Source organism: Bicyclus anynana, chromosome 6 (genome assembly GCF_947172395.1).
Source record: "Bicyclus anynana chromosome 6, ilBicAnyn1.1, whole genome shotgun sequence".
NCBI lineage: Eukaryota > Metazoa > Arthropoda > Insecta > Lepidoptera > Nymphalidae > Bicyclus > Bicyclus anynana.
In genome coordinates, this window is record NC_069088.1 from 4,805,928 (window position 1) to 4,833,172 (window position 27,245).

Here is a 27,245-nt window from a genome sequence, read left to right on the forward strand (position 1 = left end):
GCATGAAGCGGGGTGAAGTGAAAAGTGCAGTAAAACTCAAGGTTTCTTTAATTTAATTCATTTTATGGTTCCGTACGTCTAAAGTGAAAACGGAAACTTTATAAATCTGACTTGGTTGACTGTAATCTGTGACCTGTGGAGACCAGTCGCGTGCATTTTATACAGATGTGAAAATGCATCACCGCCAAGGAGTCTTTACAAAATTTCCAATATGTAAATTGTACGTAGTTTCTTAGTAGTAGAGACGCGATAGCCCAGGATTGACCTCGGCCTTCGATTTGGAGGGCGTAGGTTCGAATAATATATGTGCGTTTTAAGAAATTAAATATCACGTGTCTGAAACGGTGTAGGAAAAACATCGTGAGAAAGCCTGCATACCTGAAAATTTTCTTAATTCTCTACGTGTGTGAAGTCTGCCAATCCGTGCCGCCCCTCTGATTACTGAGAGGAGGAGGAATTACTAATATCTTTGTTATTTGTGTGTTTATGTTTATAGTTCAAATATTGAAAAATATTGAAATGTAATGCAAGGAAACTAAAACTGTACGAATTTTCATCTAATTACGATAAAAGATCTTAGTTATTTTGCAAATATCCAGTCAATCTTTGTTCTCGTATAAATTAGTTAACATGGACCTTATTTACCCGTATGTATCATTAAAATCAATATATTCAAACCTAGTTATCATCCCTATTATCTGCAATCCCTTGGAGATCTCACTTCTTGTGTCTATTCTGCCCAAATCTTTTTAAAAATCCATAGATACCTTAATGCGAATCCGAAAACGTTTGCTCTATGTTTTTATTATTTTTGGGTTCCGTATAGATTTGAATTTGCTCTCACACACATACAAAAGCGTTTTCCATGTTCTGTGCAACATAATATAATTATAACGTAATCAATCTTTTTAAAACGATTGAGGTAACCATTGAAATAATAACAAAATTTCAATAATGGATATTTTCCGTTACCTGTTATATGTAATAAATAATATATGGTACCAACTTATTGTAAAAACCAGCAAAATTCCGCGGATTTACCCGCGTAGTTCCTATACCCATGGTAATACGGGGATAAACTATAGCAGAGCAATTCTACAGAAAAGTCTACCATAAATAAAATTTAATTGAAAATTTTGAAAAATACTTTTGGTTTAAAGAAAACTTTAGTATAGTAGCAATACTGCAATAGTTCATGATTTCTCTATGGTAACACAATTGTAAGTTTTGTTTTTGTTTTGTGGTAACACTGTAATATACATCTTTGCGGGCAAAGTAGCTATATTAACTTCAATAATACTCACACATGCAGTAGATTAGCTTTGGAGTAACCAAAACTACAGCGAACCGTTTTATTAATAGACCTTCCACACAATAACGAGTAGGTACATCTACATCTGCGTACTCTACTCACTCGCGTGAAATACTCGCCGGTAAATCTTGTTTTTGCTTACATTAATGTATTAGTAAAGCCACAATACGATTGGAAGTTTACAGGGCGGGCATCCGAATCAGTAAGCAAACACGGCGTGACGTCAAACTGCTCGCTGCACTGCTCGATACCATTCATATAGTGTTTCAGTTTGGTCTAAGCGAATTAGAAATGACTCACCCATCTGTATATGCGATTAAAAGTGTTTTAAGTCAATTTGTCAAAGATTTATTTTAGTATGTTGAAAAAAAATATTATTAATTCATACTAATATCATAAAGAGGTAAAGTTTATGATATTGTAGGTAATCTCTGGATCTACTGAACCGATTTTGAAAATTCTATTACTATTTGAAAGCCTTGTTATTCGTGAGTGTCATAGGCTTTATTTTATCCTTGTATTATATATATAGAGGGGGCTGTTGTTTATTTTGTTTGACCAGCAGGCTAATTCACTTACATATGTTTGACATATGTTTGTTGACTTATATGTATGAAATTGAGATCCTATGTAACAAATGTCATCCGGTGCCTACAACCCTTGGTGCATATCATGTAGTTTTATTATCAACCCATATTCGGCTCACGGCTGAGTTCGAGTCTCCTCTCAGAATGAGATTAGGGCTCGGGGTTAGGCCAATAGTCCACCACGCTGGCCCAATGGAAGTGTAAAAATTTACTTAAACATCTTGTTCTAGTAAATCCTTTTTAATTTAAGACAAAGAACTTGTGACATATTACGGCTTTTCCCGTTTCTAGACTAACGCTTTCGCTCGCTTTGTATTCGTTTCATTTTCGTGACCACAACTATGTTTTCGTGAAGATTCGCGATAATAAAGACGTGATGCGACAATAACTCTTTCATTCAAACGTCTTTGTAGAATTACTTATGCAACAAATCTACCAGAAGCAAGGAGATTATTGCACACTGTTGCAACAACCGCACGCCTAAATTATCTGCATTTCAGTCAGAAAAATTGAATTTTAACATGTTTTTTTTAAATATCATTAATCAAGCATCTTATTGAAGAAATTTGTTACTTGTTATGTGTATACACACAAGGTTCTTGGAGCAAAACAAAATATTTTTTGATTTCTTTCGGTGGAACTGCAACGCGTGCCGGAAATGGCTAGTAAATCATAAAATTTTATTACAACTTGATGGCCGTGTAGTGCTCGAAATTATAATTCAACCGTAATTCGTAATTAATTTAAGTTTGTAATAATTACTTTTATGGAGAATTACGATAAAATTTTATGTAACACGATGTTCATGAAAATCATATCGACTTAAATTAAATCTAACTACTAAAATATTTTTATAGACAACCATTTAACATCGTTGTAGACTTTTTATAATATAAACTACAACTCGAAGAGTTGACAAGAGACAGGTTTTCTTGTAACTGTACCTTTTTGTTTGTCTTTATCTACGAGTATGTTATTCTGTAGAGTCGTACCATCTAGGTAGGTACTTGCTTCTTAAATTTGATGGCACATTACGATAAAATTTGTTGTGTAGGCAGGATTACCGTACTTTTATTTGTTCTATTATTGCTATTATATATTATTATTATTATTATTACTTCGCAAAATGAAAATAATACTCGATGCTCACTTTAGCTAGACACAAATTTTCAAAAAGTGAATCCTCTTAGTTATTTAGTTATATAGATTATCCTCTTAGTTGAAAAATGAGGCATATGCGCCAAGTCGTCACTATATTTTGACAATATTCCATTTATTATTTCTATAATGAAAACTTATAGAAAAATAGTACTTATAGAAAACCATCGCTTTTAAACAGAGCAACACTTAGCAAGCTACGAGTTGCATACACATCCTAGAAACTGCAACTTTGCGCCTACCTTAGGCGTAAGTGTTACGCCTCGCGTGCAATGCCTGTAACCAAACCAGCAACCATGCCCTTATGAACACAGTATTTCTAATTGGCGATGTTATAAGCATAGTGGTAGTACTTGCCTGGACAAATTCTGTCACAAAAATCTCTGCAACTAGTACATGTGCGTAACGAGTGCGTGTGTTTGTTCCAGCGAGCGGCGCGCTCGCAGCCGGCACCATTGCGTCTCCCTGGAGCACGGCGGCCGGCGCGCCCGACACCAATGGATCGGGCGGCGCCGATGCCAAGCACCTCGACGTGGGCGATGCCAGCGACGATGAGAAGGTAAAAAAGTCGTACATATTCATTAGATACTAGCGGGCGCGATAATTTTTTTACAAATCTTGGATTTTCCCATAAATTTTTCTGGGGTAAAAAGTGACCTGATGTCTTGTTTTTAGGTTCTATTTATATCGACACCAAATTTCATCCAAATCGGTTTAATGGTTTAACCGATAACAGACAGATAGACTTACTTTCGCATTTATAATACCTATTAGTATGGATTATCAGCCCATTTTGATGCCACTACAGCTACAGAATCAGATGTGACTGTTATAGGACATATGATATTGATATTAAATATAGCACGTTGCTCCAATGTGGATTGGCTGGTTTGGGCCACACGGCTGCACGGAGTGGAACCACTAGACCAACTAGGCAATTGTATTACATGGACGCATCTGACTATGTTTTCTTATATGCGCAAGAGAAAATGACATGAATCACAAAATGAGAATTATAAAATGTAACATTTCCTTAGTTTAATAACAACTACTGAATTTCTTGCTGCATCGCATCCGTTTGCATTCTGAACCGATGGTACTGACAGAGCCATTACTTACAAACTGACTTAATTTTTCAAAAGTGCTTGTTCTGTACGTCCATTTTTAAAGGCTTACTTAAAAACGAGCGTATACATACTTAATGTATATACTCCGAAAAGTCTAATGTGTTTTGCACTTATTATAACGGGAACTATAGGTAAGTAGTAGGAATGACTGAACTAAAATTCCTTTGAATTTGTACATCTATTTTTTGCTAACTCTGCGAAAAGTATGTACGGAATTTACATGGATATAAATTAATTATAATTAATCTGATGGCTTTATGATAAAGCTAATGCATATTAGTTAATTAATTACATTATAATATAAATTAACGGTTTAGTTAACGGAACATTCCATAATCAAATAATAAGCTACTTTGTGTGTTGGCTAAAGAAGGCGTGAATCAAGTAGAAAACAAATGTGACAGAATCATCTTGTGCTACAAGCCCGTGCACTGAATGTGTCTTATATTACATTTCTAATGATTGATGAAATAAAAATTAAATAATAATGAAATTAATCTGACGAAGAACATTTCAGTTATAAAGTATAGACAACATTACAAAGCTACGCCTACGCAACTTCACTAAAGTGTCCGTTTAATATTGATTTAAGTACAAATAATGTCATTTTTAGTTATCAAGTTTTAGAAATAAAGGAAATTATGTTCTTTAATTAGGTGAACATCAGTGATAACACAACAGTCTAAGATCAGTGTTTGGTTACCAATTACTTCTCACTGATTGACTGATGACAGTACTCACAATTTTATGGGAGTTATAAATAAAGTGTACACCTACGTATACCTACGATCATTGTAATTATATAAAGAAGGAATAGTACTTTTGTTATGTTGAAGTTTCTTGTTACTTTCGATACCTTGGTATGTTTGCGTTAATTTCAATAGTTATCGCTGTATCACTCGTACTAAGGCAAGGGTTGCGGGTTACAGAAAACAAATGTGCAAATATTAACTGGAGGATTCACAAGCGAGTTCCGAGGAGCGAGGTGATTCACGATGTTTTCGTCTGCGCGTCCGCCGGCCGGACTCAAGCGCGTTATTTTTGTTCTTTTGAGAATAGAACCGGCTCTATTAATTACAGTGACGCACCTCCACTCGTCGCTTTTCGTGTTTGAAGTTATATAGTTAGAACTCGTATTACTATGATGTCTTATATTTTTTATATTATGAACTTTTCATGATTTCCACTGCAACAGTTTTCAATAATCATAGTAATATTAAAAACTTTTGAACTTGGCTGAAATTTTGGAATAGATAAATATTATTATCTGTAGTAACTTTTTACCGTAAAAGTATGCCGTATAAGAGTATAACTATATAGTTAAATACACTTTTTATCCCGGAAAAAATATGATTTTCGCGAGATTTGTGAAAAAATAATTACAAATGAACGAATGGAGTCGTGGCATCCCGTTAGTGCTAAAATAATAATTAAAGAACGGCTATTTCGGGTAATATTTGAGAACGTATTGTTGACAAATCGAATGGATCTCTCGAACACCAATTATTTTTCGTCCACTCGTTAATAATTGTTGTCTGTACTGACAGCAGTCAGTACAAACAACAATTTTATTATCAAAGTTATAAAATTAAACATAAAAATTGACAAAGTAATTAAATTATTGACACTAAATTATTCAAAACTAACCAATTATCATAATTTTATGTAGGAATAGTGCAAGCTTATTAGTATTAGATTTAGTTATTTTACGAAGTTACAAACAGTAACTTTTAATAAAATTTCCTGAGTACAAGAATTCAAACTTGCTACGAGTATTTCATAGACTACAGGTAATTAGGTTTTATGTTTCAATCTTTTAACCGCAACCTCGTTATAGATGTTTGTTCACAAACAGATGTTTATAGCATCTGGTTTACGTGATGAACCGATACTGTATCACGAGCCTCCTAAATGTTTGGTAATGTATTACATCTTCCTGTTGTATAGTAGCCACCGCTTGACAATCAATTATAATATAACTAGCGGGCGCCCGCTACTTTGTTTGCGTAGAATTCAGTTTTTCACAAATTCCGCGGGTACCATGAATTTTTTCGGGATGAAATCCAATCTGTCTTCGTTTTAAATTTCATCCAAATTGGTTTAGTACTTGCGGCTTTAAAGAGTAACAAACATCCATACAAACTTTCACGTTTATAATATTAGTAGGAAATAATCGACGTTTGATTCTCCTCAAAACAATTCAAACTTATTTCGATTAAAGACAATGTTTGTTCGATCTGTTAAGTTTATGTAAATATCGCTAACTATGGACCTCATAAAAAGACTCAATCAGCAGAAGAAGCAACAAGCTATGCTCGAAGTAGCTCTGCGTGATTACATTAGAAATGAGGAGATCCGAGATCCGCAGAATATCCAAAGTCACCGACATACATCGATGTGTCAGGATGCTGAATTGGAAATAGGCAGGGAACATAGTTTGAAGACCCGGTTGTCGTTGGGGTCCCAAGGTGCTGAAAAGGCGACAACACACCCCCCCACCAGGTGGACTGACAACATCAAGTGGTCGCATGGAGTCGTTGAATGCAGGCGCCTCTGGGCCATGGTATTTGGAAGTCTACAAAAGGCCTGCTGTGATGTGATGCTGTATATGCCCTAATAAGCCAGCATTAGTCATGTCAATTCTACTAGATTATTGCTCAACAAAAATATCGTTTCGTGCGGCTCTTGCGGCAATCTGCAATAACGACGAGTAATAATCTTTTTTTTATATTATTACTTAAGTATTATTATATAACAAAACTGTTATGTAATAATAACATTTTTAACACAAAAATATAAAATGAAATTAGTATTTAAATTTTCAACACGAATATATTGGTTTGTAGGTATCAAAAATTAATTGCTTATCATACTCGTAATTAATATTTTAAGGTGTTCGATAATTTATTTCTTTCAACAAAATATGACACCAGTTATGTTCATGAAGGATTATAACTAGTTCGAAGTTACATAAATGGAGCCAATAAAAATATTTTGGATACTCATTTTAGCTCTATTTTTGGAAAAAACCTCGATTTCCTCACTTTCATTCCAGTGACGAAGGTCTCATATTAAAAAAAAAACTGAACGAATTTCGACGAAAGACTTAATATTAATTTTTATTTATAATGAAAATTTTAATTAAGTCAAAATATAATTATTTGAAATATCGAGTTTTTATAAATAGCAATCAACTGTTGGTCAAGACTAAATGAGCCCATACGGGAAATACCTATATATATCTACCCTTATTATATCTTACCTTTAAACGAACAATTCTACGTTTTTTTTTTTAAACTAAGAATTACACAGTATATTAAATAGCAATTCTTGCATATATGTATAATTGTATACCTAAACAATATAAAATCTGAACCGTCTCCAACGATTTTCATGACTTTTTTTAGTATGCAGGATTTCGGAGACGATAAATCAATCTATAATAGCTATAGTATAGCTAGGATTTATTTTTAGAAAAAAAATACCGACGATTCCTACGAACACCTAGTGACTGCATTATTAAACTGGATTGTTCCATCTCGTAGTATATTGTCATCAAAAACAAATAATAATAATAATAATAATAATAATAGCCTTTATTTCTAAGTAATTACAAAAAACATATAATAAAAATATAACATTTCATTTCAATAATTATTAAACATGTCAATTCTTAATTTGATTAATATTAATTTCAAAGAAAAATGTTTGTGTCAGAAAGAAAATTCTCAGTCATTATTCATTATCATTTCGTCAATTTTTATTTTTTAATATTTATATTGTCATATTTATTCTTGGAACGCCTATTTTTGGGCATAGGCCTCCTCCATTTTTTTCCATCTGTCCCTGTCTCTCGCCAATCACCAAAGGTCCAAATAGTCCCCGCTGTGTCGACGATGTTGTCGCGCCAGCGTCGTCGCGGCCGCCCTCTCGACCGGCGCTCTTCACGTGGGTACCACTGCAGTACCTTCTCTGTCCATCGCCCGTCTGATGGTCTTGATATGTGTCCAGCCCAACACCATTTTAGAAAACATGCCAGTTTTGCCGCGTCTATGACTTTTTGTCAAAAACAAATAGGTATAAGTATATCAGCAAGCAGCTACAGATCTGAGACTTGGTCGCCAACTATGGGCCTTATAAGAAGGCTCAGAGTCACTCAGCGGGCGATGGAGATCTGTCATCGCTCAGCGAGTCGCTAAGTTGAAATGACAATCGGTAGGGCACATAGTTCGAAGAGCCGATGGACGTTGGGGTCCCAATGTGCTTGAATAGCGACCCCGCACCGTTATGCGCAGTGTTGGTCGACCCCCCACTAGATGTACCGAGGACAACAAGCGGGTTGCAGGGAGCTGCTGGATGCTGGCGGCCAGAGACCGTAATATTTGGAAGTCTATACAAGAGGCTTATGTCCATCAGTGAACGTCCAACGGCAGGCTAATTCACTAACTTTGACGTATAATAGTTAACATATACGAAATTGAGATTCTATGTAACAAATGTCACCCGCTGCCTACTGACAACCTTTCCTGAATATCATACAGTAGCTGACGCCGCGCGGTTTCACCCGCGTCGTTCCCGTTCCCGTAGAAATAGGGGGATAATATATAGCCTGTAGCCTTCCACGATAAATGGGCTATCCAACATTGAAAGAATTTTTCAAATCGGACAAGTACTTTCTGAGATTAGCGCGTTAAACCAAACAAAAAAAAATCTGGTTTATAATATTAGTATAGATTTCTCAGTTGATTTGATGTTTATTTAAATAGGTAGTTAATAAAGACCAAATTATTAAATAGGGAAACGAAGAAGAAAAAATACTATATACAATTATAAATTAAAACAATAAAAAGAAAAATTAAACTTAGCATGCAAAGGCGGCCTTATTACTAAAAGTAATCTCTACCAGGCAACCCCTGACGAGAGAACTAGCGAAGAAAGAGCGGGAAGGTGCAATACATTATATGTAATTATATATATAAATAAATATAATATAATACGAATATAATAAACGAATTGAATGTCAGGCACCGATTCTAATTATTGAGACTTTAAGGTTTGACCTACAAACTCAAGTTACATTAAAATCTTTTAAAAAATACATGCGAATAACCATGTAAATGGACTCGGACGTAAACGATCTAAAGTCACGCCTAAAGTGGTTAACCAAACGGCCTTATAACGGAGTACCCTGAAACCTAACCACGAATCCCTACGATTCGAAAACCAATATTAATTTTGCTGCCTTACCTAGGGCTGATAGCTTGTTACAAACAGTCACTATTCCAAGTATACCCAGCAATATTTTATACTAGAGATAGGCACAAATGAGAGACGGACAAATGTGCATAATTGTCTTAATTTCATTTAGTCCAGAAGGCTTTACTGTAATGCACGCCGGGTACTTAATATTTAAACACTAGCGGACGCCCGCGACTTCGTCCGCGTGGAATTTAGTTTTTCACAAATCCCTCGGGAACCATGGATTTTCCTGGATAAAAAGTAGCCTATGTGTTAATCCATACTATAATATATCTCAATATTAAATTTCAGCTAATTCGGTTAAGTAGTCGAGGCGTGAAAGAGTAAGAAACATTCGTACCTACCATTAAAATCATCAGTTTTCGCAAATCTCGGGAAACCATGGATTTTTTCGGGATAAAAAGTAGCCTATGTGTTAATCCAGAGTAAAATCCATTTCCATTCCAAATTTTAGCTAAATCGCTTCAGTAGTAGCGGCGTTAAAGAATAACAAACATCCAAACATACATCCATACAAACTTTCGCGTTTATAATATTAGTAGGATAGGAATAATAATTTATTTTTCGTTGCCTTACAACCCTAGTTATAAATTGTTATTTATATTAAAGGGCATAAATTATCTCGGCTACAGAACTAGATAAATTACCTCCTGTAGTACTTCAATGATACATTCATAGCGCGCAGGACGTGGATATATTTTACAAATTTAATATATTAATATTATAAATGATACCTAATCACCTATAAACATTTATAAAATACTAGAGAACGCCCGCTACTTCGTCCACATTGTACTCGGTTTTTCACAAATCCCGCGGGAACCAAAGAATTTCACACACTCACAGTCATATTAAAATCGGTTCAACTAACTACTACTAACTACTTACTAACTAAATCCAAAGATTAACCTGGAACGACAGACAGGCAAAATTTTTAAAAAAAGCTGGTTTGTGTTTTGGTATTGTATTAATAACTATAAGCACTTGAAAAAGAACGGTTATTTAAAAATCACAGACAAACACTTTTTTATATTTATTGATGATACCTCATTATTTAGAAAATATAAACATGTTGCACATAAATTATTATTTCATATTTCATTATTAGTTCGTCCAACTTGAAACTTTTAAGAAGTGAAAGCATTCGCCCACGGCGTCGAACGAATACAATGCGAATATGAACTATTGGAATGAGTAGTTTATTTATATCCCCGATATGAAGACGAGGTCCCAATATCTGACGTCACCCACAGCACCGTGGACTAATAACTTACAATCTCGCGGACGCCCGGACTGATACACTCAGGCCTAAACACCCTCCCCGATCGGCCCTCTCAGAGGAGATGCCCTTAGAGAGTCGTTCCGCCCATCTACTCTGCTTCTGCCTTCGCGCCCCATCAGGCGATGTCTCTGCGCTCTCTCAACCCCAGCTGACGCAATCGAAAAAGAAAAATTTGATACTCTAATTATTAAGTAGTAATTTATAGGTTTCTTAATATGTTTTAAATATTTTATTTATCACTTTCAGCCATTTCAATGTCTTGTTGTATTAGCGGACGCAGTTTTCCCATCCGCTTGGGAATACGTGAATAAAATATAGCCTATGTAACTCGTTGTTAAAGAATTTAGTGGTTTAGGCGTGAAAGCTTAAACAAACAAATATACTAACGCACTTGCATTTATAATAACTAACAAGATATTTTGTGTTCATATAATATACGTATTGGAAGTAATCGAAAAGGGGTTTTTTTTTCTACGTTTGAAAAACTTTACTAAAGCATTACAAAATGGTTGAGGCACTAGTTGGCAGCACCTAAAGACATGCCAGGAATGAAACTTAATCTATCCATTAATACGAGATTAAATAGCCAAAATCTCTCTTTCTCTCTGAATAGTCAAGGTAAACTTGTTCCTTCTAAGCCATACTATAGATATGCCATCACATAAGATCGTAGTCAAGCGCGCGTCTATTTTATCTATACTAATGTTATAAAGCTGAAGAGTTTGTTTGTTTGGTTAACGCGCTAATTTCAGGAATTACTGAAAAATTCTTTCAGTGTTAGATAGCCCATTTATCGAGGAAGGCTATGCTATATATTATTCCCGTATTCCTACGGGAACGGGAACCACGAGGGTGAAACCGCGCGGCGTCAGCTAGTGAAAAATACAACCCTTATAATAGTAAGTTTATATCAATGCCTCACAAACGTTTGCAGGACTTGTCGGCGACAGACGCAGAGGGTGTCTGGAGTCCGGACATCGAACAGAGCTTCCAAGAGGCGTTGGCGATCTACCCTCCCTGCGGGCGGCGGAAGATCATCCTCTCGGACGAGGGCAAGATGTACGGTGAGTCCGGGCATGCTAGAGAAACGCGATATTGAAAATCAGAGAAATCAGCGACTTATGGCAGTGATACAATCGCAAAGCTATGCCGTTGCGGGTCAAATAACTTCAAATACCCATACCATCATTACTTCGCTCATGTCCACAAAATTCAATGAACAGACTACAGCTACTAGCAGTGCCAGAGACAATAGAGTTCGATCTCCTTTAGTTGACTAAACTTACCTTAAGTATAATATAGCAACGCGGAAAGCTTATATAACTATTTGCCAAATATATCGTCAAACGTTTTCAACGTTCATTTCAAATTCTTAAGTCAATGATAGATGAGACGGGTAAAATTATAAAGGGCTTTATTACTGTTAAACGCCCGCGACTCTGTTTCTTTTTTCGAAATTCTGCTTTTTGCAGATCTTGCTAGAACCATGGATTTTCCTGGATATAAAAAGTAGCGTATTTTTGCTCCAGGATTGAAAATTTTATATAAATCAGTTCAATAAGGTGAAAAGGTGACAGACACAGGCTAACTTTCGCATTTATTTGTATGGATATGGGTATGTGTCACTTGAATATTTTTCAATGAAGTCTCTAAAATCTACACATACCTATTGTTTATACACCATGGGGACTACCAACATGGTCTATACGACCCAAATCTTACAAAACATACTAATATGCGTAGCGGTTATCTCAATTAACCTCAATTAATCACCTTATTATTCTGCCATTGTAATGATTAACTTTCTAATTCAATTTGCGTACATGTCAATACAATAATTGAATTATGAAGCTGTATCAAGGACACTCCTAAAATGAACAATGGTGTAGCACGAGACAAAGGCGCGGTATTGATGTGATCCGACAAAGCGGTTTGCGCAATAGGATTCCACGGAAAGACGTGAACCGACAATTATTATCTCGCCCGATCGGTGTGTCGCCGATTCGAGGAAGCAGAAGTGTTTTGTTCAATCTCGCCAAGGTGCCAGCAATCTTCGAAATTCACTAACTTTCAGTCACTCTACTTGTTTACGGACAATGGAGTGCTATTTCTATAGAAGTTATAACATTACTGGAGAAGGAATATGAGCTCGACTTTGAAATATTGTAGGAAGATTACATGAAATTATTTTGCTAACGTTTTCAGGGTCACTTTTAACTTCTTTCACGGCCACTTTTTTATTATTATTTATTTTTATTATTCTAAACGCGAAAATTAAAGTTTTTTTGAATAGACAATTGTCCCTTTGTGGTATTTTATTTCGATAAAAGTTACACATACGTAGTTTTAGATTAGTGATCGATTAAACTCGGCTTGAAAACTACCTACATCATAATCTAGTTCATGTTAACTAAGGTTCACTTTTTTACCGATTTTCACAGATAGTTAAAACATGATTTTTTAAATACGAGCTGGAAAAGTTCTTGAAGTCCTTCAATACCTGGCTTTGCAAAGTCCCGAAACAAACTTTTTCCAGACAGATCTATCGTGGATTGAAGTCTTGAGCGCTATCCAGGACCGTCAGCCTTCAACTCTGCCTCAACGGTCCTCTTCCATGTTGCATTTGGCCTACTAGGACTATAAACTTTTTTTTTAATTTTGTTAACATAGATATATGTCATCACATAACTGAATCCTATTGCTCAGTAAAACTCGATGTATGTTGTCTTCCGTTATTATTCAAACAGTACATATCGGTTGTTTTTATTAATTTGTCAGTTTACAAATTAATAAGTCGTGAGTGAATAGAAAACTAGGTTTTATCAAAAAAGTTACCTTACTTTCTTAGTTAGTTACTTTCTTAGTTAGTTAGTTAAGTTACTTTCTTAATTATAACAGCCAATAAATATAATCCATTCAAAGAAAACGCAAACATGAAAAAATACTCACCCAATTTAGGTTAGAAAGACTAATGATTGCAATGCAAGCTCAGTTACTCTAAAGCGGAGGAAATTTTTTCACGTTACAGTGTTAACTAAGGAAGCTCGTTATCCCTACGTGACGATTACTAAAAGAAACCTTCACGAAATTAACACTGTAAATCTCTCCCGTGTTTCGAGTTAATATTTTGTGTCACTTTCAAAAATAAACGTAAGATACGAAGTGAGATTTTGGGAATGATCAGTAGGACTACATATAGAACTACATATAAAACGTTTTACGGATTTATACACATGGGTACTAATTTAGGAATTTCTTTCCTTGATTTTTCTTCTCCAAAAAAAGGAGGAGATTCTCAATTCGAATCTATGTATATATATGAATGAATACATCATCGGGTTAGCACCGCCTTCAAACTGATCAACAGTTAGAACATAATATGATTTATAGAACTTGATATTATTTTTCGCTTTTTACTTTAGTCGGTACGTGTTATGGTTTTAAAGTCGGTTGATATTTTTGCATTTTAATTTTCTTTACTTTCTTATCTTTCAATTGACTCTAATTGCTCTCGTATTCCCGTAATGTTATCTGTAAATCTGATTCTATGATGATATATTATGGCGTTAAGTAGGTAAGTGATACTTTATACGCGGTCAAGTTTTTGGATTTTTATTTATTTAAATTCCAAAAGTTTGGAGCTTTGGAACAATATAGTAAATAGGAAATAATAATTTGAGTTTTGAGTTTTATTTCAAGTATGTAATCGTTTTGTCATCAATGAACGTTCCCAAAATGTTACTCTATATAAAGGTTATAATTGTCCTGATCGTTCATGACTTCAGCTTTCGGAATATTGCCAAGTCGTTGAGTGTTTTGAGTATCATTTGGATTGTAGATTTCTTTCATCCTGACAACATCGTTAATTTTCTTCTTTTTATAATTTTTACTGTATCCACGGTGATGCGGTTTGGTTAGGTCATCGGAGTAGGTAGGTAAGTCCTTATACTCGTACTACATACTTTACAGTTTACACATTTTTTTTGAGAAAGCAATAGTGACATTTTATTACAACAAGATTTTTCGTTTCTGTTTCGATTTTTGATGTTAAGTTACTCAGTTCTTACTTACTTAGTTTTTCACTTCGTCGTATTAGGATTTTTACAATATTACTTACTTATTAGAATAGGTAGTACATGACTTACTATTAAGAATACTTGTTCACAGTCTTTTAAAGAGGAGTCTCTTAATGGAAAGTTAGTTAATTGTGCCTAGATGACTGCAATTGGCATTGTTTCTTTAATATCCAATAATTGTTAAGATTTATTCTATAATTTCCATTTATTAGTGTGTCTTCACGTAGCTTTATTATTCTGTGGTCTAAGCCCTATTAGAGATCATAATTATCATTCTGCGCCTATATACATAAAATCTAGGCTGGTTTTTAGTAATTGATTCACGAAATGTAAAGTGTAAACGTTTAGATTTCCAAACCACTATCGCTGGACAAAGGTTCTCCCTTATTAAAGTGTAACATAATATTAAAGTTAATGTTACGTTCAAAACCGTGCAGCGTGATGTAACAGCATTAAAAAGGATTATTTCCGGCAGACGATAAGATTAAACTGGCACATTTCTTTCCGTCTATTAAATCACTTAAGGTGGACACATCGCTTGCGGTAGATTTGTTTAGCAATTCCACCCCGGAGCTGAGAGCCGGGCAGTCCTTTAATTAAAGCGGACGGTATAATGTGCCTGACGCGAACTTAATGTGCGTCCGCCGTAATGGCGTCGGTGCCTTTAATTGTTCCACGTCAATTGTGTCCGGAACATACACGAACGAATAGTTTGTTTGGCGCAAAAAGAGAATGAGCATTAGCCGGTACCTTTCCCCTCTCAGTAAGCTTAAATGTAAAACTGTTACGAATGCAACAAATTTACCATTTTGATTTTGTATAATCTGAATCTCCTTAAAATCAACTTCTTTCTTTCCGTATGCCGGCTAAACTTACTGGATCTACTTATTACAACTTCCTCCAAAAAATAGAACCACTAATGTAAAAGAAGGATTACTTATTATAGCAGCAATAGACACTTTAGTTTCTTTTCAAAGGCTGAATTTCTGCGTCCAAATGCTTCAATTCGGTCATTCACAAACTCAAGACGCGTGGATCGAGTCACCTCTTTGGAAATGAACTCTACACATTTGTCAGTCATGGCAACTTAGTGAGTCTTTGTTATTGGTGGAAAAGGGCTCAGATTTGCTCAGCGGAACCGTAGCAGCTCGCCTCAAATTGATATCAAAGCAACAACATTGAAACTATCGCTAAAACACGCCATTCCATTAGTGCATTTGAATACAGAGTCATCAAAACGCAATGGAGCATCGGTCAAGCAGACGCAAAATTGCTGATCGCTAAAACTAAACATGCACTTATGCCTAAGCAATATTGTATTTACTCAGAAATCTTAATCATCATAATTGTTATAAAATGTACCACCGTCAAGTAGTTTGTAGATAGTAGATAAATATCTTTTAATACAAATAATTTCTTGTTGCTACTAATCAGCATTAGATTCTGTGAATGATGTATATCAATCCTATAATTTCCCACCCGTAGGGTAGAATTTTTTTTCAAATTTATATTCTACCTCTAAGTTGGCCAACTTAGAGGTAAGGTCGAATTGACAACCTTCCCTCTCTCTCTCTCTTAAATGAATTTTAGTTAGGCCATTCTGATTTTCTAGAAAGCGTATATGCTGCAATAAATATTTTTCCTTGCAGCCTTCGGTGCATGAGTATACGAGTATATTATGGCCTTTAAATTACTTTTACAATAAATTGCGACACACGTGCGCGCTACAAACGAAACCCTTTTAGCAAGTATTGTGAGTTAAATAACTATTATCTATTTAGCGAGGTTGAGGTCACGCGGTAATAATTAGCGTCCGATAATAATAAATGACTGAACCAGTATTAGATTACTGTCTATAATTATGAATTATTGCTCGAGATACTGACCATTTGAGATAACGTTCGATAAAGCCTGCAAGTGTTATGTAGTTGAGAAATTAGCTTTCTTTGTTATAATCTGCTAAAAATATGAATTCCCTATTCATGTGTTCTTATTCTATACATATTTGATGGATCAGACACACTTCTGGCTTGTATATGCGTCGCCTCGTTATTTTTACTTTTATACTAATAATATTATAGAGGTAAGTTTGTAAGGTTGTAAGGGTAATTTTGAAAATTATTTTACCAATAAGAAACTACATCCTTACTGAATTACAAGGGCTATATTTTACCCTTGTATTCCTATTCCCGTATTGAAAATAATTTCGATTTTCCACAAGTGCCAAGCGAAGCTATCGTTTTATTTTTAAGGGTCTATTTTTCGTTCTGGATTACCTATGCTACCGCATCTGCCTCAGTAATCGTTCTTAGTTTCTTTATTTCAATTTGGTACTATCCATATCTTTAAACTCGTAAAGTGTTGTATCTCTTCTCTTAAATTCTTTCTTTCGATAAGTGAAGATCTTTTGCTAGGAATAAATAGATACAACAGATGATCCAATTATGGTGTTGAACTTATCACCTCACGGGTTTACGAGTTAGTCCGATTATTAAACCGTGCAATGCTATTGATATTTGAGTTGTATTTGAAAAGATTTAGTCATTAGTCATTAATTTATTTAGTCATCATTAATTTATTTTAATGAAAAGAGGGCAGACTTCTTATAAGAGAAAATATTTGGATTTATGTCCCACCGCGCTGCTACAACGCTGGTTGGCGGGCTTCTATTACCTTCTGGTATTACTCATCAGATGTTACTAAAATTAATAGACGGCTGACCTAATGTGTTCTCCGAAGCATGGGGTGCAGCACCACCATACAACATTATTTCATTACTTGGTTATTGAACTTATGATCTCGCGTATGTAAGTAATTCTATCAACTGTAAAATATTTCTTTGAAATGCTTTTAGAAAGGTCTCGTAGTATTCTAATTCACGGATTTGAGCCCACCCTCTCCTCTAAACCGAGGATTGCTAGACTTAGATTCTCTCTCTAAATTCTTCTTTCTCTAAGCATTTGGAAATATCCAGTAGTCCAATAGTATTTAGAAGGACAGTTTATTGTCATAGGGCAGTGTGACGCGAAAGTACACGGCACATAATTGCGGGCACGCTCCTCCGGGCAATATATGGACGCATTATTCGCGGACGTGTCGGCCCGGGCTTAATCTAGCCAGCGAGTCACCCCGTCACCCGGACTGCTCCTGACGTCCGGGTCCACCGTCCGGGAACACCGTCCGGGCCCATCGTCAGGCACTGTCCGGCACCCTCACCCTCTTCAGAGATATTTGCCGCACTTAACTTCCTGCTTTGTTACAGTTTCTAGTTTTATTGTCAAGTAACCGACATGTTACGTATTTTGATGGTTGGTCCGTCCAGAGATGAAATACTAACTTTCTACTTAATATATTTGAACTCAATTATTTCTCTTATATTTTCGGATGTTTATGCTTGGATAGATACTATTTATTTAAATTAGGTAGGTACTTATTCGATGATAAAAGTTAGTTAAGTGAAACATTTTATTTGATTTTATTTTATCCAATTTGGCGGAGTGTTGGTCGACCCTCCACCAGGTGGACTGACGAAATCAAGCGAATCGCAAGGATTCGCTGGATGCAGGCGGCTCAGTATCGTGATGTTTGGAAGTCCCTACAAAAGACCTATGTCCTGCAGTGGACGTCCATCGGCTGATATGATGATGAAGATGATGATAACCTATTTCAATGTTTTCTATCTATCTTTTAGTATCTATCTTTTAGTATCTAGATATTATTTTCGTAAAGTATTCCATTTACTAATTAACTTTTTAAAAAGTACTGTATTGTGATGCAAAGTGCAATCCTTCTCAAAAAATATAAAAATCAACTCCAGTGTGTTGTCCAATCCAATCATTTTAATGGCTTTTTCAAAGGAAGAGAAATCATCTTTTCAAATCACGTGGAATGGATAATCTCGTTTCAGAAATATATTGTAAAATAATGCGGGTAGTTATGTTGTGCTATTCGGTGCGGTAATGGATGTAGTGAACATATTTGAGCTCAAGCGAACAATACACTTAGTTGGGAAACAATTCCAAGTCAATATCGAAGTTGGGCAAGTGAAGACATTACACACATTACATCAATAACAACTTATGGAGCTGTTAGGTGCATTATTGCAGCTGCGGGCGACTGTCAGCAGTTCGACGGCGAGTTGGGAACAGTTGAGCCGCAAAGGCAGCAGTGCTGCAGGCGCGTCCGTGGGTTAAGACATTCAAAACCGCTCAATATCCTGGGAGTATGAAAGTTTCGTCGGCGCACGGCTTCACGTGGTCCGGGGGCGGCGAGGGGTTCGCCGGGAGGGCTAAACTATGCGAAGAATGCGCAATTAGTGAGCGAGCGAGCGTGTAAGGGGCCCGGCCGCGCCGCTAGGCGGCGAACACAGTAAGAAAATATAAAGAAGGCCCGCCCCTTCCCCCCGCGCCGCTCGCCCCGCCCGCCCGAGGCATAACTCCCGATTGTCTCGAGAAATCCTCCTTAACCGTCGCCACTCAACCCTTCAGCGCCCTCGGCCTGCATATCGTCTGTTTGGGCCAGCGTGAAATTCTGTCGCGACGCGGCGCCTCTGTCAGTGATCCTAATGTTTCTTTTATTGGAATCGACCCTCTTTTCATTTTCACTATTACGCTGTTTTGAATATACATATTTAGATAGCCCCAGTGGGTCAACGCTAAAATTAAAGCCAGAAACTTCAAATTCCAGCCCTCCGCATTTTTGTCGTCGCCCTTTCATCACAGTCCAAGATATCTATAGGGATAAAAACGAGTGTGCTTTAGATAGAACGTCTTTAGCTCTCCCTCTCAACCTCCGTTCGCCTCGCCCGATTACACTTTTCGTAACGCATTCGCCAAGCTGTTGAATGCGTTACGAAAAGTTACATTACGTTACGCATTAACTAGCTTACTCCCTAAGTCAAGCGTGCGTAAAAAAGTTTTGTTTCACTAAAAACGGTTCTTTTTACATTTCATTCATATTAATTGGGCTAATTTTGGTTTTAACACCACTATCTCCGTTAATCTAATGCAGTTAAAGTACTTGGCAGGCTTTTATTTCAAATCATCAAAGCGGTAATCCATATTGATATGCATCTAAAATAAGTCAAGCAATTAAGCAACTTTATAGCATCTCTATACAAGTTACGAGCTAACTTTCAAAGAAGTTACTCCAACTAATACCTACCGAAGTTTCAGTTGTTGACATACACCGCGTCAAGCCACTTCAGGTTATGCAATTAGATAGTTGACTAATTACGTACTACTACGTACCTACTTCAAGTCAGGGTGTATGTAAAACCACGCACAATTGACTGCCCTGGACTCATGATGGTCTAGCGCCTGGTAGTAAACTTCGGCAGTGGAGCAATTTCGTGTTACGGATAAATATAAAAAAATACATGTACCTCCAAAATGTTTGTCTTCAGGAATAAGAAGACAAATATGTCTGTAACTGTGCGTGTTATTAACTATGGATGGACTCCTAAGAAAGCTCAGAGTCAGTCAGCGGAGCGGATGCTTAGGAGATCTCTAAAAAAACAAAATTAATGACAGCTTGATAAGTCGCAAATCTCAAGTGACAATGGTCGGAGTATATAGCTCGAAAAATTGGTAGAAGTTTGGGTCCCAGAGTTTTAAAAAGATGACCCCATATCGAAAAGCGCAGCATTAGCCTCCTGAAGGTGGATTAACAACACAGAACATGTCACATTGAGCCCGAAAACAGTTACAGGCGCAGTACCTCTGTGATTATATAGACTTTAATGCTAAAATCCATATCTACCAGTTGCATTCACTTGCCTTTTAATACTCCGTAGTAGGCTATGCCGAGCTGGGACCTTTTTCTAGGTTACGTCACATATCTCATTGTCCTGATGTCAAAAGAACAAATTATAGAATAATGTACTTTTACAATAAAAATAATATTTTCTTTCTTCGTCTCCTAATTTGCCTAAAAACATAGGGATTGCTTTCTCTAGGTACAACACTGTCGAAAACAATCGGCAGGTCATGCCCGCTAGTCGCCTCGTTAATGTGTTTCTGATGGATCTTCAATATCTTCCTTATCGTATAAATTATCTGTGGATCAGGAAAAATTGATATTTAATTTTCTGGCTTTCCTTTATATTTATGAGAGAGCCTTAATCTGGTTTACACGGGCTGTTCCTATAAATATTTATAAACAAAAGTAAGATCTAAAAAATCGCCCCCAAAAAGTACAGAAATCCTTCAAAGTTGGATGTACTCTTCTATAACAAGATCCCCAAGAAGGTTTGAGCCTGCTGGTGCATAAGTTTCGCTATAAAAATACTAACATTTATCACGTCGAGGTTACAATAACAGAAATAATTGCCTTTTTCACCCAAAATGCACCTATCTATCTACCATCTTGTACATACTGTTTATTTTAAAAGAGCATTTCCCAAGTTTCTTGTCGGACCTTTTCATCAGAAGCTATCTTCCAAACAGGTTGTAGAATCACTACAAGCACACAAACTTTAAGTTTTTAAAGTTTTGTAATAAACTTAGCATATTTAAAATAAACAAATAACCTTCAAAATAATTCGAATATGGAAAACCATCGCTACGAGAGATAGATAGATAACTAGAGATGTAGCATGAAGTCTAAATGATACATGTGTTATCACTTTTTATATAATTAAGAAACATAGTAAAACAAAGTCGTATTAAAAAAAAGGCAATCAATATTCATACATGGCAGGCGCACGCACAATTACATCCGCGCGCGAGCAGAGAGCGTGGAGACGCTGGCACCGGACCAAATTAGCTAACTAACTAACTCACTAATAAATAATCTTCTTTGTTTTTCTATTCGCTGGAATAGAAACGTTTCGTCTTGATCCTTGCAACGCACTATTTATAGAGAGATGCACACGTCGTTTCGGGTGAAAGCACTCTCAATGCCGGATTTTAGTGATGTGACATTCGGTGTACGAAAAATCTGTAGTCATTCGCTGAATCATTCGATTATCCACTATTTTCTTTTTATATAATTCGCTACTGAACTTGCTCACTACTTATTATTAGAAAAATAACCGAATATAAAAAAAACATCAAATCAACTGAGAAATGTCATCTACCTACTGTATGATATCCACAAAGCGTTAGCGTTTTGGCGTTGTCTGTTCTGTGATATCCACGAAGGGTTAGTATAGGATAGGGATAGGGATAGGGAAGCGATATCCAGTATCTACCAAATGTCATTTGTTACATAGAATCCCAATTTGGTATAAGTCAACTAACATACGTCAAAGTTAGTGAATTAGCCTGCTGACAAGAACATATAAGCAAATAAAGAAAAGTCATCAGATTAAATTGTTTCTCTATTTATGCTAACTTCTCAGAAAGTATTATACGCAATTTCTTGCGTTTTTACAAGTAGACTAAGCTCAATTTTATTTTTTATATTTTTACGGAGACCGACCTTCTCACAATACTGAGCCTAGATTTTATTAATGGACCGTTACACTGTCAAAAGTTTTATTTGTTAACATATATCAGTTTTAGGCATGAAACGTTCGCTTGTATTTATGTTTTCTTTTAAATGCACAATTTCAACAAAACACACATTAAAAAAAAATATCAACATCTGAATTCTAAATTTTTCCAATAGACTTACTAAAAAGTGAGTCAACTGTATTCCGTAGAAGTACATTATTTAATGTCGTCCTGAAATAGTAACGATACTACGTGAACCTTTTGCAAATTATATTCTACGAATTGATACAGTGCACACAGAACATGCGACTTGCAGTAGGTATGTATGTTGCACATTCTTGAAATATTACTCGATTTCGAATACTATTTCACTAGGTAAGAATTTTCTATTTTTATTCCATTTTATAATACTCATAATATGATTATGGTCTAAGATCAGGCATTAGAAATATATACCCTCATCTGTTATTCATTAGTGCTATGAAATCAATGATAGATAATGTTCAGTGACACATTGTAAATAGGTTGTCTAGTTAAATTGCGGCCAGACACATTTTTCACACAAAATCTAGGGAACCATGAACTAGATCAAAGGCAACATAATACAGTTAAAGTAAGCTTTAATTTCACATATATCATACATATCATAATAACTAATGAGCATATATAAATAACATTGCTTAACTGTTTATATCTGGCAACCTCACAGTAAAAGCAGGCAACCTTTACTGTTTTCAATAATTTTGGATATATTTGGATATATTCTATTAATTAGTGTACGATTTAAAAAAAAAAAACCAATGTAGGAAGGAGATTGAAAAAATTAAAGAAAAGTATGTATTAATACTGTTTACCCGACTGCAATTAAACTAGGCAACCCATGTGCAATGTGTCAATGTTAATATATTTATTTATTTCTTATCCCAATTAAAATAATAACAGATGAGGGTATATATTTCTTACGCCGGATCTTGTACTATTACCTCTTACGGTAACTGAGGTATCTAGAACAGAACAATCGGTTCTAAAATATTTTATTTATAACAATTTGATATTCAAGGTCCGCTTATTACGCCTTTTTTATAAAAACGCTAGTTGTCATTGCTTATAAATGTGACCTACAATCCATTTTCCCTCCAACTAGTCATAAAGACTGTAAATAAGAGGGGTAGTTGGTACGAATAGAGTCTTAACGGGCAGGTTTTAAAGTCGAACCTGTCGTCTTTAACATTTTTTTATTTACTTTCTTGTATTGTGTTCGTTTCGATATCCGCTTCCTCGAAACGATAACGATATATATAATATATAGAGAAAAAGAAAGAAAAATAAATAGATACAAGTAACATAAAAAATATTAATAAAAAGATAAAATGCAAAAAAATGTACTAAGTATAAAAGTGTTACCTACTTTGTTCTGTTTAAAAATTATTAGAATAATTATTGTACCTTATACCTTATGTAAATGGGAAATAATAAAAGGCTTTTTTATTTTATTTATTTATTTATTTATTGTGTTCGTTTGAAGATGAGAACCCTCCAAAACAGACCATTTTTTTCGATCTTTGGCGGACTCTCGCAAATCTTTACCAGCAATGGCTGCTATATCATCAGACCATCTAAATACCGGTCTTTCGCTTATTTTCTTGCCATGCGGCTCTTTCCACACAGTAACCTTTTGAGTCCATCTGTCGTCTTGTTGTCTAGCCACTTGTCGCGCCCACTTCCATTTTAATGACTGTGCTTGTTTAAGAAAATCTAGCATTTTCGTTTCAGCACTTATGCCGGGAAAGAACGACCGATGGGTCTTCTCCGGCCCGTGTGAACGGGGCGGGAGGTACGGGTCTCGAGGCAATGCCTCCTTACCCAGGCGTGTCGCTCCCCTTCCTCCTGGGATCTTCCTCTGGGGTTGAGGCTTTTCAGCCTAGGGGTTTGGGTTAAATCCGGTTGCCCCGCGCGTACTGCGATGTCGTCGCTATCCTGCGCAGGGGCGGTGGATAGCGACGACAATAGAAAGAAATATTTATGTATTTGAACTTTAATTGCACTTCACTAGGAGGCGCTGCGGTCGCGGACGTCAACGTCGTTCGGTGTGATCTTGCGACGTATAAACGGACGACGCGTTTATTTCTGTTCCTATAATCGAGTGATGAGTTCTCCCCGTAGTGTCCCATACTAATTTTAACCTAATGCCCGTCGTGAAAACTTTATGAAACGGTGCCATAATTTCAAAGCAATTTCAAGAATGTTTTCACTTAGCAGACTTGAAAAGTTTGTTTGCGGAGCTACTACAACTGCCTTTCACTTTAAATTTTGGACAAAGTTACAAAGGGCCTAATACTTGGTAGGTGGATGATATCATAAAACTTTGGCGATTAAAGACGAATAAAACTCACTTACAAGTTACTTTTGTCCGAATGAATTTCGCTAATGAAAAGCATAATCATAACATTATTATTCTTGAGGGTAGAATCTTAAATAACATTTGTTTACTTAGGGATTTTATTTATTTACATCAGCAATTGCGGTTTCTTTTTAATTTTTTTTAAGCTCTTAAAAAAAATAAGTTATTTATTTATTTATTTCCCGTTCTGCATTTTTTATTTGTGCTCCACTCCTATTGGTTATACCGTGATGATAAATAGCTTATTAGATATATGAACAAAAATAATTTTACAATTCCATCCTGTACTTCTTTAGATAAGCGCGTTCAACCAGACAGACAAACAAACAAACTCTGGAATTTGTAACAAAAATATATAAATTTAAGAAAAACTCTTTTAACCATTTGGTAAAATCTAATTGGTACACACAAAGTTTAAACAAAATCAGATAATTTTATATTAACAATAAAAAAAAACTTAATAGAACATGCAACAAGTTTTAATAACGACACTTACTCAAACACATGCATATTCATTTCTACTTACGCAACACATCGCCGCTCATAAAAAATGTACGTACTAGTACAATCTACATGTAAATGAGTGTACGTACGTACTTACGTACGTATGTACTACGTATTCTGTAGGCAAGGGGTTAATTAAATTCGCACCCGCCGCCGCTCGTCGCCATCGCATTCCCCGAATTCAATGAGATTTCAATTTACTTTGCCCTGGCCCAGTCTTGTGCCTCAAATTAATACACCATTGTTCAAATTAAAATCATGAAACAACTCACTCTACGTATCCTACCTACTCGGTAGAAGTCCTGAAGTTTCAGGAAGGATTTATTGGTGCGTTGGTTTTTACGCGACTCTCGCAATCCATAGATACTAATGTTACAGAGGAGTAAGTCTGTATGTCTATTACCTTTTGACGAATAGACTCTGAACCGATTTTGATGAAGCGTTTTATTCGTCAAGATTAGATTATTATAAAGCGGAAAAATTTGTTTGTTTGTGTGCATTGAATAGGCTCTGAAACTACTGTAGGTACCAATTTGATAAATTCTTTCACCGTTGGGAAGCTACACTATCCCCGGGTGGTTAGGCTATATTCTATCCCCGTATTGATACGGGAACTGGAACTACGCGGGTGTTGACAATACTAATATTATGAAGAGGAAGGATTTGATTGTTTATTTGTTTGCATTGAATAGGCTCTGAAATTACTGAACCGATTTGATGAATTCTTTCACTTTTGGGAAGCTACACTATCCCCGAGTTATATAGGCTATACCTATTTTATCCCCTTTTTTTAACGGGAACGAACGGTCGTCTGCTAGTATTAAATATTAGCTTCTAATACTAGACAGAAAACTTATGAATGTCTTAATTATTGAGTTATCTCACCCCTACAACAAGTTAACGAAACTTGGAAGTTACAGCTTTCCATATTATCCATGTTCTGTGGTTATTATAATACTTACTATCATAATTGAAAACATATTTGTTCAATTCATTCTATAGACCTGCTAAATATATCTATCATATTTTAGAATTTAAACTATCGTGAGTGTTATTCATATTAATTGATTATGAAAAACGGCTAAAACTCACGTGATATTAGGTCGGAGTATGCCCGACTAGTTTCGAACCCATACGGGGCCCTTAGTCATGAGCTGGTTCTTGCATCGCGGCACGATCCAAACTGACTAAAGGACCCGTATGGGTTCGAAACTAGTCGGGCATACTCCGACCTAATATCACGTGAGTTTTAGCCGTGTTTCATAATCAATTAATATATCTATCATACACTAATAAAGTCCACTCCAATCAGATGTCACAAACTGTTTGTTTGTGACTGTTATTATATTGTATTCGCTTTCCCAACAGATCAGTTAGTAAAATATATTTCATTACCTCTGGCGATCCACCCCGCATTCCGGGCCGGCTGCAGTTTCAATAATTGAAAATAGCTATTCAAAATATTTTGAAAATTGTTTCATAACGAGATCGGCGCCGGGGCGGGCGCGCGTTGCATTGTGCTGCTCGTTTTGATTTGACTATTTGGAATATCTCCCCAGTTGACAGCTATTGGCACTTCGTTATCATAATACTTTATACTTGTTGTATTTTTATTTTTATTCTATGACAAGTTAGCCTTTTACTGCGATCTTACTTGATGTTAAGTGACGAAGTTATAAGTTCATTTTAGTCTGTGACTACTTAGACCATCTTATTGGGCTTACTTGAAATAGGTACTTTATTCTATCCTTACCTCTGACGGTTTTCTGGCGCCATCATACCAGAACCCTATAGTTTGACAGCCTCCGTGGCGCAGTGGTATGCGCGGTGGATTTACAAGACGGAGGTCTTGGGTTCGATCCCCGGCTGGGCCGATTGAGGTTTTCTTAATTGGTCCAGGTCTGGCTGGTGGGAGGCTTCGGCCGTGGCTAGTTACCACCCTACCGACAAAGATGTACCGCCAAGCGATTTAGCGTTCCGGTACGATGTCGTGTAGAAACCGAAAGGGGTGTGGATTTCATCCTACTCCTAATAAGTTAGCCCGCTTCTATCTTAGGTTGCATCATCACTTACCATCAGGTGAAATTGTAGTCAAGGGCTGAC

General features: G+C 36.0%; 1 protein-coding gene across 2 annotated transcripts in view; it reads left to right on the plus strand.

The window, feature by feature from the left end:
• The window catches only part of LOC112049271 (protein scalloped), a 123,151-nt gene that overhangs the window by 84,320 nt on the left and 11,586 nt on the right, over positions 1-27,245 (plus strand). For both annotated transcript variants that reach the window (XM_052882242.1, XM_024087099.2), the window contains 2 exons: positions 3,486-3,616; positions 11,660-11,789. In XM_052882242.1, coding sequence (XP_052738202.1) covers positions 3,486-3,616; positions 11,660-11,789 — 261 coding nt within the window. The remainder of the gene's footprint in view (positions 1-3,485; positions 3,617-11,659; positions 11,790-27,245) is intronic.